The sequence below is a fragment of the Notolabrus celidotus genome, chromosome 8 (assembly GCF_009762535.1).
Source record: "Notolabrus celidotus isolate fNotCel1 chromosome 8, fNotCel1.pri, whole genome shotgun sequence".
Taxonomy (NCBI): domain Eukaryota; kingdom Metazoa; phylum Chordata; class Actinopteri; order Labriformes; family Labridae; genus Notolabrus; species Notolabrus celidotus.
The window spans coordinates 15,293,122-15,306,649 of NC_048279.1; the positions used below are offsets into that span (position 1 = coordinate 15,293,122).

Genomic DNA, 13,528 nt, shown 5'->3' on the forward strand with positions numbered 1-13,528 from the left:
ATTAAAATGAGATCAAGAACAAAACACAACTGAACTTGGATAACAAACAGAAACAAAGGTCCAAACATCAATAAAAGTTGTTTAAAGTTCAATTCGAGCATTGAGTCATAAACTGAAATATATTGAATTGTGATTTTATATTTGAAAAAACACATTTCAGTACTTCCATTTAAAGAAATAACTTAGAATACTGATTATTATATACAATGCCTTGATGTTTTTTCTAATCTGAGATTATGACATAATTTAACCTTTGACAGCATTCATTGTAGATAAAAGGCATTACAGCCTATAATCATGACACTATGACTGTGTCTATAGTTAAGTAAACAACATATAAAAAAGTGTTAAGTGCTTATTCGTTCCCCAAACCCCAAATAAACATCAGCTGATTGGACTCTCTATACAATAAGCTGTCACTCTTATGCTGCACATACATTCACAAATCCTTTTCAAATCAGAAAAGGGTGTGAATAGATTTCACAACATGTCACAGAGTGGGGGAGGTGTAAAAGGAAAGTAACAAGACTAAGAGCCAAAGTTTCACTCTGCTGAGCGCTAGTGTAAACGCTCAGGCCATTTATCTGCCCAGATCCCTCTCCCTCTTTACCCTGAAGAAACCAGTCGGACGGCCTTGCCCGATGGCGCTGACTCTAGCAGTGAATCATTTGGGTGCTGCTGGCGCAGAATTAAAACAAGAATGCAAAGTATCTAAACTTAACCTACACCTTGTCTTCACCACACCAAGACATGGAATGACAAAAATGTGTCACCTAGAAATGACAGACTTCTGTAACAGTTAATTAATACATTAAATATGCATACTTCAAAATCTAGGCACTCCATTATCTGAACGTTTGTCACTTTAATGACAGTGACTGATGGAAAGGGGAAATAGAAGTGTTGTATCTTATGATGACTTGTCACTACCCGTCCCATTATTTATTTGGATGACAGTCCTTGAATAGTATTTCAAGTTTGCCCTACTCATAGAAACACTTGCCATGCCAGTGACATCCACTATGTCAAACCAGTGTTACCACAGTATCAGAGAGTATAAAGGGAGTTTGGAACCAACCTGCCCTCCACCCAGGGCTTCCACACGTCCAGTTAGGACACACTTCTCCCCTCTGATGGGCACTACAGAGCTTTACAAACCACAAACACACACAGATGAACATGTTTCCCCCTCAGGCTGTCACCCTGGTTTAAATCAATGAGTGTCAGGAACAATCCCTGTGAAACAAATATCCACCATGCCTGTTTTACTGTTTCTGACAGACACACCCTGATTTTATTATGTAAACATCTTCACTGTCAAATACTATCTATGCCTGCTCTACATATTCAACATAAAATGATATCCACCTACCTCATGAGTATAAAGCAAGCTGTTACATAACTATGTATATATATTTAGATACTTTTTCATTAATACGTTATGTACTGTATGTAGAAGAAAAAAAGATTCAATAGAGTGGAATGAGAGTTATGTAAAAACAGAGTCATTGTATGAGTACACAGACCTGACCAATAAGGAGGATTAAGATACAAAATCTAGTTGAAGAATGAAAAAGGAGGTATTATATTTATGTACAATGGGACACAAATTATGTAGCTAAATGCATGTTGATGGATAACACAAGTTGCATATAGGAAAGTTGAGCACTTCATTTGAGAAGCCTTGAAACAATGTTTACATTTCCATGTGTGCATTGCAATGCTCACGTCAATATGATCATTCATCCTCTAGGCCAGGGGTTCCCAAACTTTTCAGCCCGCAACCCCCAAAACATAGGTGCCAAAGACTTGTGACCCCTACTGTCCCTCGAAGTGGTTAAATGTTGCTTCATACATCATTTGCTTCAACTTCAAAATTAGTTTACCTTCATAATTAACTGTTAGCCAACCCTAACCCTAACTTTAGGAGTCATCTGGCAACATAGAAAGGCAGAAAACTAGCGAAATGTACTTATTTGCAGGGTTTTATTTCAAATGTAACTAACATTTTAGTCTATATTTTTACAATGAAACGAGTGAGTGAGTGAAACGAGCAAACTTAGATTACTTTAAAAAAATAAAAACTCTGGCAGACATCTCTCGACCCTCCATTGGTGTCTCTGGCAGTGGCGGAGCCACAGAGTTTTGACTTGGGTGGCCAAACTGGGGCACTGACTGTTGAAGGGTTGGCCAGGCATGGAAAACATTAGGGTTAACCCCAACCCTAGGTGGGTTACTTCCAATAATCACATCTACTTTAACTTCTTTTTATAAAATAATTTAACAAATATTAAATTTTTGTAGATTTCTAACATTAACATTAAAAATGTAACTTGACAGAGTGTCAACATTTAAATCTGCTGAACTGAACTCTTTAAGGACTCAAAATGAAGATGATTGTCCAAAGTCAAAGCATCAACAAAAACAAAATTCAAATCCACAGAAACTACTGTCTCTGCAGCTCATTGAAACGCAATAGCTGATTTGAATATAAGTAATGCATCTGACATGGCAAATAGCCAATCATATTTAAGAATTTCAGGGTTGCCAATTAGTTTTCAGAGGTGGCCATGGCCACCCCTGGCCATCCCCTGACCCTGCCACTGGTCTCTGGACGCCTCAGGGGGGGGGGCAGACCCACACTTTGGGAACCTCTGCTCTAGGCATGGGGAAGGGATCAATTAATGGCAAGTATAGACAAATACAGCAACAAGAAACTATTTTAATGTACAAATACAGTAGGTATAGGAGTAGGTGTATATTATTATTGACAGACAGTGTTACCTTTATCGGTTTTGCACTTCATCTAAAGTGTCTTTGAGCACCTAGAAAAGCGCTATACAAGTCTTATCAATTATTATGAATTATTTTATTACAATTCTGGATAGGTATGTGCCCTGGTAATTTCTCATGTTCAAAACAAAGCCCAGATAACAGTTCTTTCATGATTTAGTGGAATGTATCAAGGCATTTTAACATAAACAGCAGCATCTCAATTTGTGCACGGCACACATGGTGAAACACATGGAAATGGAAGAAGAATGTTTTGTGCATCATTGCAGTTCTCACAATGTCGGATCAGTATATTTCCCTTGTCATAAAAGTGCTTTTTTCATCTACACTGACAAAATCAAGGGCCCTGTGCTGCCACCTGCTGGTGGAAATGGTACATAGCTGTAGAAAACAGGACAAATGCTTTACAATGTGGAGTTGGATAAAGCAGTTTGTTCCCATATTTTTTTCATTGTCCATTCAGTGTGAATAACGCTCAAAGGCTCATGTGTCTTAACAGTCTTCACCTCTGGTCTACCATCAAGCTGCTTGTCGGAGATGGGGGTAGCTCTCCACTGTGCGTGTGATCGCCTCCTTCAGACTGACTACCGGTTTGTAGCCCAGGTCCTCCTTGGCACGATCACAGCTGTAGTAGTGGTGGGTTCCAGCCAGGGCCACTCTCATTGGTGTAAAAGTGGGTTTGAAAGAAAATAGAGGTTGCAGGATCAGGGACAGCAGCCAGAGGAGTAGGGCCAGTCCGTACACAAGACAGTAGGGGAGGTGGTAGCGGGGAGCAGCGTATCCCAGACCCACCAGCACCTCGGACATGAAGTCCCAGAATCTAACTGGCTCATCGTTAGTGATGTGATACGCCTGAAAAGAAGCAGGGGATACAAGATTTGAGTCGTTATATCATGAAGTTAAGTTTGTACAGGAGAATCTTTGAATACGCACAAGCACAAGGTCAACTGTGTGTTTGTTTCTCACTTTTCCACATATTGGGGAGTCCTGTTTGAGGCGTTCAGCAGCCAGGATGTGGCCATGAACCACATTCTCCACAAAAGTGAAATCAACCAAGTTGGTTCCATCTCTGAAGACAACAAAGATGGTGAATGAGCAGAAGATATATGCTTTTTAGTGCAAAAGAAGTAACACATTTAATCATTCAAGACAATGGTAAAGTAGGTTATGGGCTTAAAAAGCCCAAGTTGTTTAAAAAGAGAGGAGATGCAGTCTTTTTTATTTACTATTTTACTATTGTGAGAACCTAAGGGCGAATGATGATTTTCAATGGCAAAACCTGGTAACACTAGCCTTAATTGTTCATGCTTAAGTGATTAGTACAACTAGCGACAGCTCCTGATCATGGATGCAAGTGTAATTAGCATTGCCTTAGAAGGTCACATAACAACAGGAAGTGTGCACTTCACAGGTAAAAGTATGAAATGCTGAAGTTTACACAACCATTTTTATCTAAATAAGCATTTGTGTTATAAAACTATTATTCCAAATAGCAGAGGTGTTGTTCTTCTTTCACCAAAAGGTCTCTATAGCAGCATTTGTATTCAGCCAATCAGGCTTCATCTGATAGGCTCATCTGAGGAATAATGTGAATGCATGGCCCATGTATCCAGGTCTCCATCCAATGAGTCACATGTTTGCATGCTAAGTGTTAATGAATGACTTGTATTCATGTAACGTTTTTGTCTGATTATTACATCTCAGGCAATCTTCTGCAATGTGTATCCTGGGAATGTTTACATTGCAATGACAATGAAGCTGAATTATTGTGAAGTCCTAGTATCAGGGTGGCAACAGTCAGCACTAATATGATATTGAAGGTTTGAGGGAGCAAATATTTTCCTCTAGTTTTATAAACTGCATTTGTATTCGTTTCCATTCGCTGCAGTTTAGCAAGTTATCCATCATTGTGATTGTAATGTTTTGACAAATGTTGCAGCTGGAAGAAAAGCAGCTAATTATTTATCCAGCATCAGTCAAATTAGCACAAGTGCTAAATCAATCTTTACTCTCTTATGACTTACCCAATAATGAACTTCATTTTACCCCGACGAGCTGTGTCCACTAGGATAGGAACCAGCTGTGGATCCCGCGGGCCAAAGATGCCATGAGGACGGATGGCTACTGTGAGGAAACCCTTCTCCTTATCACAAGCCTCAAGGACCAACTGAAACACAAAGGCAGGAGAAAGTTATTCATTCTGGATATTTCTAAAAAAAAAAAAAAGGAGAGGATGTAAAAAGTGCCCTGAGTATTGTTTCTCTTTTTGGTGTGACCGATCGCAAAGGGAAAAAAAGGAATCCAAGAAAGATGTAAATATTACTGAAGATGATAATATGCTGTTGTGTGATGCTGACGACCAAAACAGGCTTTAAGAATTGTAGCTTTATTCAATTAAGATCCTCTGGTTGTGGCTGAAATTGGTTTGAGTAAAGAAATAAATGCAAGCATGTAGAATAATAAGAAGTGTCCACAAGAAATTAAATGTAAATGTAACTTTTAAATAAGACTGAACATTACTAAATCCAATTTAAGACTGCTGTTGTCCTACCTTCTCCTGCTGAATCTTAGTCTCTGTGTAATAGTCGATGGGCTTCCTGGCATAAGGTAGATCCTCTCTCCCATTCTTGATGTCTGTCCCTTCAAACACCACGCTGGCACTGCTGGTCAGGACTAATTTCTGGCAAAGTCACACAGGAAAAATAACATCAATTACATCCTTGAAAAGGAAATTCAGGGGCATATACTGGGCTTTTCTGATCCCTTGGCTGTCTCACCTGAACTCCAGCCTCAATAGAGGCCTGAATGACGATGCGTGTGCCCTGAATGTTGACCCTGTCAAACAGCCCACGGTCATCACTGGCAGGGGCTGGGGACGCGCAGTGGAAGACCAAGGACACGTCCTTCAGAGCTTGCAGCAGAGCCTGGAGCAGAATGTGACAGACACATTTCACCACTACTGACAGTTGCATCAGAAGAGTCACTGCCCAGACTCATGCATTGATATTTCATGGGGCAAGCCAAAATGTTTACGAGCAAAGTATTTCAATCGTATGTGATAATTTTTCTTTAAAGCTTAAGTAACTGTCTTTTAGTAGAGTCTACCTTTAAAAGGTACTACAAATAAATATTTACCTATATAAAAATAGAAACATGTGCATTCGTCGCTTTAAGTAAGTAAGTAACTGACAGTTATGTGCAGTGCGCTGTCAGCAAAAGTGGCTAGAGTCAATAAGAACTGTTTTTTGGGTGTAGGGCTGGGTCACGTGTTCTGTAGTATGTCCACCGCTTTGGGGAAGAAGCTGTGCAGATAGTTAGCTCTCATCCTCTGGAGGTCAAGTCTGAGTCTCCATATTTTGAGGTTGATCTGACTCATGGGTCCGAGTCTAAGAGGAGTCTCACCTGCAGGGGGTCGTAGTGGGTGGAAAAGTGGGACTGACTACCAAGGGCCCAAGAGAGGAGGGCGGGGGGCCTTAATGCCCTTACATAAAAGGTGTTTTTCTACTACGCTTTTCTTTTGTTCTTTTATTTAAAGTTATATATTTGGCCTTTTTGCCTTTATTTGTTAGGACAGCTGAAGAGAGACAGGAAATGTGGGGAGTAGAGAGTGGGAGAAGACGTGCAGGAAAAGGTCCACCAGCCAGGAATCGAACACGGCAACCCCTGCGACGAGGATTGTAGCCTCTGTTCGTGGGATGCTTAGACCGCTAGGTCACCAGCGCCCCTACTACACTTTTCTTTAAGATAACTAAAATTGTCTGAATAAATAAACATTCAGAATTCCTTTCTGGAATTTCTTTCCGGCTCCGTGAGATGTGCTTGTCATGCCTAAAGTGGGGAATTGTCATATTTTCACAGCATCTAGTGTGGCTGAATCTGATTGAAAGTAAATTGTAGTTTTTTAGAGTTTTATTTTACTTTACGAGGTTAGATTATACCAAATAATGCCCCCTTGTTGTTAATCAACAAGTCACTTGGCCTCTTCTTGTTTACAGAGATGGAAAGTCAATATTGTGCACTTACATTTGGAGAAATTGTAAAATAAATAATATTGATATGTAGCTTAGATTCAAATCAGTTAACCAGGATAGTTTTAAGCATAGATTTTTGTTTAATGCAAATAAACCAGTATTATAGCAGTAATGTTATATTGTGTAGGGTTGGTTGTGGTGATGGGGCCCACTGAGATGTCTTTTCAGGGGGCCCAGAATCCCTGGAGACTCACCTGTTTGTCGCAGAGGTCTCCTTGGTGGAAGATGACACCGGGCAGCTCGTAGCTCTGGCGGATGTCAAACACGGACACGGAGTACCCTCGCTCCAACAGCTTCTCCACTAAGTGTCTGCCCAGGAAACCAGACCCTCCGATGACTGCACACCGTTTACTACTCTGTTTGACACACAGGATACAGCATTTATTAATATATTTCAATCAACTATTAAAGGTTAAAGTAAATATACACCAACATTAAAGTTTAACTCACCGGGCGAACTCGGGTGGCCATAGTTAGTAACAGCCTACAGGTAAGAGATACTATAAAGACCAGATACAAGCACTTCTGTGAGAATGTGCACCTCAATGGGGAAACGTTAGTTAAGTTTCTTAAATTGTATGTGAACAAGTTTGAAGCTAACAGAGGACAAGATACTGCACTATTTACCTGCAGTCGGTGAGCGCAATTCGACCACGTACGAACCATCAATGAGCTGAGCAGCAGTGGTCTGTCATTGGCCAGCACAAAGATGACGTTTGAGAACAGCCAATAGGAAGGAGAATACGTAAAAGAACGCCACACTTTAAACCAATCGGTAAACGGAAGGGGATTCCGTCGGTCTCCTCGTGCCAAGACCCCGCCCTCTAATATTTCTCAGTCCAAGAGACAGAATTACAGTATTTCTCAATTGCTAAAACACATTTCGTGACATCCACCATGCTTTTCTCAACACTATAAATACAAAACTCAATTTTCAAACTACATTCACCAACGCTCTGACTCTTCCTGCAAAACCAAACAATGCTGTCAGATCATATCCCAACTCAATCAAAATTAAAACAATACTGAGCAGTCATTACACACTATATCAAAACACTGAAAACACAATGCTCAAGACACGAAGCTGTAGAAATAATGTTTATTGTTCACAGTAGGCTAAATTAATTTTAAAAAATAAATAAATAATAATCCTCTTTGAATTTAGCACCTGTATACAGTAAGAATAAAGTAAAAACAAATATAAATGAGAAGAACATGTTCTATCACAGTAACTCAAATTTCATCAGAAGTTACTGTTCTTTGTCTTTCTCGATTTTGCTCCCCTCCTCTTCCTCATCGACCACCTCTCGCACACACTATTCCTCTGCCTCTCAGATTATTTATGTCCATTGTACAACCTTGAACAACCAGTGCTCTCTGAACAAGCTTATATTGGTTTCCTCACATCATGAGCCACAAGTGTGATCAGTTTTGAGTGGTCGTGTTTAAGCTGTGACACCTGTGCTTCAAATGTGTTGAACTTTTGCTACCTGTGCTTACCATTATGCAACACAAGTGTATCACAGTGCAAAATGTGTGCGTGAGAATGTGTTTGCAAGTTGTGTCTAACAGGGGAAAAGTGCTTATGGTTTTGCCAAAAGAGTGACTGATTCAATACATGGGTTCAGGCCGCTAAGAATTTGGTTCAGACAATAGGGTGTTGTGTTTTAGCAATTGAGAAATACTGTAAATACTAGGTCTCATTAAACGTGATTACCCTGAAATATTAGGTTTGTCGTCTTTATCTCATAATGTAAAATAACAAAAGAAAAGAAAGAGAGTGAGTAAATTAAACACAACAAAAAAAAAAAAAAAAAAAAAAAAAAATGGAGAGGCCTATATGGCTCAATTGTTTATTTTATCATGTAAAATATCCGAACTGCTTAATACCACGTAAGCCCCCGTATTATGGGGTAATGTGTGATTGAGGAATAAAAAGTTCATCATAAAAATATTGCAACAAAACTGAATAGAATAAAAGTCAGTAAGAAAAAACAAGCCATCTTGTTGTCACTATATGGTAATACCAAGCTAGTGTTGGAATATACATAAGAGATGTAAGTCGATAAACTTTAGATGGTATGCCATACTTCTGTGGACCCTTGGGATATTTGTATACTATAGTCTTCAGAAGTATCATGTATATCGTTGAGCTGTCAGGATATGGTGAATAAATATGTGGCAAAGTGGGGGGACTATTCGAAATACATTGGTAATGTGGATTGAGCTTGAACTAAGGCACACATACTGTATAGAATTGTACTGCTGCTATTACAATGGAGTAGATCATGGTGCATATTTGTTTTTGTTTTCTGTCTTTTTTTCTTTTTGCTGTTGTTGTTTTTTTAACTGTGGGTTTTGGTTTAAATTATTATTAGTTAAATGTGTTTATTCTTATCTATTTGTTCATTTGTATTATTATTTTATTCATATATTGTTTATTGTATAAAAAAAGAGAGGTCTTATGTAAAATAATTAGAATACTAATTACAAAAATAAGTATCATGTATGTTGGGTGCACAAAATGTTTACAGAAGTAAACCAGAACACTTTATAATAAATTAATGTCTATTTTATTTAACTATTGTCATCATAAATATGATCTCATGATAAATTGTTATCACTATTCTATTAGAGGGAGTTCCGGTCTGCTAACACTAGAGGGTATAATAAGGCTTTTCACAGAGAAACAAGAGAACATGCAGCGTTCATAAGAATACAATAAAACACTTAATGCCATTATTTTTAGACTACATAAATATCATAAAGAATTTACCTGACTTCGAATTAATTGCAGAATTTAGTTCCATTATTCACTATGAAGGTTTATTTACATTTTGGATCGTGTCTGCACCCCGTGACATCCAGCAACCAATCGGCTTCTTGCCCGACTGGTGCGTTTGATTTTTACCCCCCTTCGTACCGGCCTGTACCTTTCATTAGTTCCCCAATGAGTTTAAAAACCTCGCTCGACTGCGGGCACAAAGAGTAAACAAATCAAACATCTGGACTCCATGACAGCAGCTGCCTGCTGAGCAACAAAACCTGTGCATGCTATTAGGTAGAAACGTTCATTTTTTTTTGCACATATCTGTGGATGTCCCAGGGGCAAAACAAAGAGACGAGTTTTAGGGATAAAAGACTATCTCTTCCATAGTGTAAATGAAAGGTTAGTGCGAGCAGCTGATGTGAAGTGTAAACCATTTCATCCTCTTCTCCCTGAATGATAGGGAGGCATCATCGCCCAGGAAAACCAGTGATTGAAAAATAGATTTCCAGGTTCTTACTGTGTATCAACTAAATAGAAACGAATGGTGAGTACAAATTTTTGCATGATTAAATGTGTGCAAGTGTGTCGCATTTGAGTCATATATGGTATTTATATAATTACCCTCTATGAGAGGAACAGTCTTTTTAAAGGTGTGGGAAAAAGCCATGCACCCTCTTGAAACATCGAATTCAATCATCAAGGGAGGTCGTGACTCTGGTCTGCTGCCATTAAGTGTTTTTGTTTGTTTGTTTCGCGTTGTCTGCCCCCCCTTCACATGTCTCGTCCAGGCAACCAGTGCTAAGAGACCATCCCTACAGGGTCCTGTGCCACCTCCCCGCAAGAAGACAACCCCCAAACCAGAGCTGACAGAGGAGCAGAAGCAGGAGATCAGGGAGGCCTTTGAGCTGTTTGACACTGATGGATCTGGATTCATTGATGTCAAGGAGCTCAAGGTATTGTATTAAAACACTGATACCAGTCAACATGTGTCAAATGCAGGGAAACATGTTATCGTTTTGTGTGTGTGTGTGTGTGTGTGTGTGTGTGTGTGTGTGTGTGTGTGTGTGTGTGTGTGTGTGTGTGTGTGTGTTTTATTATTTCATTCTCCCCTTTTCATCCACTGTTTCAGGTTGCAATGAGAGCCCTTGGTTTTGAGCCAAAGAAAGAGGAGATCAAGAAGATGATTGGTGAAGTGGATAAGGGCGGCACAGGGAAGATATCCTTTTCTGATTTCCTCGCTGTCATGACACAGAAAATGGTGAGGATCTGTGTCAAGATATAATAATAAATAATAATAATACTTTATTTATATAGCACTTTCCAATACAAGTAATAAAGTGCTTCACAGTGGGCAATAAAAACAAGAAGTGCAAAGCAAAATGAAGCGATTAAAAATAAATGAAACAAAAGATTAAAAACCCTACAAACTTATAAAACAGATCCTTAAAATCAGAGCTCAAATTAAATAAAATCACACAATAAAAGTTTTCCTGTTAAAATTTGTCTTGAGTAATGACATAAAACACAGGACTGACTCCAAAAGTCTGATCTCCTCTGGCAGGCTGTTACAGAGTGTAGGAGCCCTGACTGAAAAAGACCTGTCCCCTTTAGTTTTCAGTGGGGTCCTTGGAAAAGTTAACAGAGCACTGCCAGGGGATCTCAGACCATGTTTGTAGGGGGATAAAAGCTCAGATATATATAGAGGGGCAAGTCCATGTTGTGCTTTAAAAGTCAGTAAAATAATCTTAAAATCAATCCTAAAATCAACAGGCAGCCAGTGTAGATGAGCTAAAATGGGGGTGATGTGGGCACATGGTTTCATTCCTGTTAAAAGACGAGCTGCTGCATTTTGAACTGCTTGAAGACGGTGGATTGATTTTTTACTAAGACAAGTGTACAGGGAATTACAGTAATCGAGGCGGGAGGATATGAAGGCATGAATAAGTTTCTGAAGATCTTTTGCTGACATTAAGGACTTGACTTTGGATATATTTCTGAGCTGATAAAAACAAGACTGGACAACTTTTTTCACCTGTGGCTCAAAACACATTTGGATTTTTGGCTGAGGGTTTATGATATGTACTGTATCCACAGGGCTTGCAACATTAACATTCTTTTATTTATCTCTAATGTTAAAGGGAATCACTGTTTTTTTTGTTTCAGAGCCTTCCAATTTATCAGTCCAATTTACAGTTCCCATTTACTTTACTTGCGTGTTTGCTTTGCTATCGCTTACCGAAACTCTGGGCCTACAGTGTGTTTTATTGACTGCTAATGTCTGTATGTAATCAAATCAAATTTGTACTGTGGCACTCTGTAATGTAAGCAAATTGTCCAAGTAATTAAAAAAATCATAGATCATCTTAGGGTTTTAAAAACAGTTTTAAGAACTGCTCTCAAACTTTTCTGATTTTAGGCCGAGAAGGACTCCAAAGAAGAGATCCTGAAAGCTTTTCGCCTGTTTGATGACGACGAGACGGGTAGGATCTCATTCAAGAATCTGAAAAGAGTGGCTAAAGAGCTGGGAGAGAACCTAACAGATGAAGAGCTGCAGGTAAACCACATACTTTAGCAATGAAACAGAATGCTCATGAATGCTACCAAAGTAGCTGCATTTTCTTCTGCTGTTCTCACTTTAGCTTCCACTCATATATTGTGTTTTTTCCCTCAGGAAATGATTGATGAAGCAGACAGGGACGGAGATGGAGAAGTGAACCAGCAGGAGTTCCTGCGTATCATGAAGAAGACCTGCCTGTACTGATAGAAATGCATGACATCGGGGGAGCTGCTGGTGGTTTTACTTTGTGATGCTGCTCATAGATCTACTTCTACCTACAGCTTTGTCATTATTCATTATCGTGTCGTGTCATGTGTTTTCATTTCAGGTTAAAGTTTAAAATCGTTCACTGAAGAGGAAATAGTTTAAGATGTATTACACTCTTTTGAATTATCTGGTAATCTTCCTTACATTTGCCAAAAACAGTAAGAGTACACTCGTTCTAGTTGGCAGTGGTGCATACCTTTATGAAGAATACATTAATATTCATGATAAAATGTGGGTCATTTGTTGTCAAGATATACTCAGTGCCTGCGTCAGTACAGTGACAAACAGTACAGTCCATTGCTTTGGTTTTTAGAGGGCAGTATGTACTTTCATGTTCAGACTTGTGTTCTATCTGGTTACTACACTGTTTCATGTTTTGGCTCATGTCTGCAGGTTTTCCAGACGCATGTTTAATTTTAGCCGTTTGTTAGCAGCACTGATGGTTTGGGAGTGCTGTCTCACCTCAGTGCTACCTGTGGATTTGTGCCTGTGCCTCTTTAAAGGGTTAATCATTACATCAGGGAAGCTGCCTGAATTTTGCTGACCTGTACTCCTTGCCCTCAAGGTCCACTGTCTTATTTTTCTTGTAGCATTGAGTATGTATCCCTCTGCTGATTATAGCTTTTCCTCTAAATGTTTTATATAATACAGTGACTTTAAAGACTAGATATACAGAGCTTATGTGTTTGAAATACGGATTAAATATATTGAAGCATTTAGTCCTGTCTTCTATCATTATTTATCTGTCTGTCATACTGTGAATAGCATATTCAAATCGTGATTATATTTTATTGCTGCACAGAAAACACACAGTTTGCATTTGAAATGTAAATAATTAACATGAAGAGGATGTTTCCTTAGCATACAGAATCAGTCACCTAACCTTTTAATATCTCCATTCTGTGCTTAAAAGTGGAGACATGAAATGGATCATACCCTCTATTTTCCTGCAATCACAAGGTTTTTTTTAACCCTCCTGTTATGCTGCAGGTCAAATTGACCAATTTTAAAGTAAAAAAAATTGAAAAAAAAAAAAATGTTAAGAGTATTTTTTCACTATGAAACTGCTTCTGCTTGGCTTAATTAGCGTGAACAACATATAAAATGAAA

At 38.9% G+C, this 13,528-nt stretch overlaps 2 protein-coding genes across 3 annotated transcripts; one reads left to right on the top strand and one right to left on the bottom strand.

The window, feature by feature from the left end:
* Positions 1-2,702: 2,702 nt before the first annotated feature.
* Positions 2,703-7,550, bottom strand: nsdhl (NAD(P) dependent steroid dehydrogenase-like). The gene is made up of 8 exons (XM_034690834.1): positions 7,452-7,550; positions 7,275-7,324; positions 7,019-7,180; positions 5,571-5,717; positions 5,345-5,473; positions 4,818-4,960; positions 3,760-3,862; positions 2,703-3,645 (listed from the first exon to the last, which is right to left on the bottom strand). The coding sequence occupies exons 2-8, from the start codon at positions 7,293-7,295 to the stop codon at positions 3,313-3,315; spliced, it is 1,038 nt and encodes a 345-aa protein (XP_034546725.1). The 5' UTR covers positions 7,296-7,324; positions 7,452-7,550; the 3' UTR covers positions 2,703-3,312.
* Positions 7,551-9,762: 2,212 nt separating this feature from the next.
* cetn2 (centrin, EF-hand protein, 2) lies at positions 9,763-13,137 on the top strand. 2 transcript variants are annotated; one of them, XM_034690691.1, is made up of 6 exons: positions 9,763-9,885; positions 10,055-10,138; positions 10,383-10,547; positions 10,724-10,852; positions 12,011-12,148; positions 12,266-13,137. In XM_034690691.1, the coding sequence occupies exons 2-6, from the start codon at positions 10,136-10,138 to the stop codon at positions 12,353-12,355; spliced, it is 525 nt and encodes a 174-aa protein (XP_034546582.1). In that variant the 5' UTR covers positions 9,763-9,885; positions 10,055-10,135; the 3' UTR covers positions 12,356-13,137. The 2 variants fall into 2 exon arrangements, with proteins under 2 accessions (XP_034546582.1, XP_034546581.1); XM_034690690.1 differs by having other exon boundaries at positions 9,827-10,138.
* The last annotated feature ends 391 nt before the right edge of the window (positions 13,138-13,528 follow it).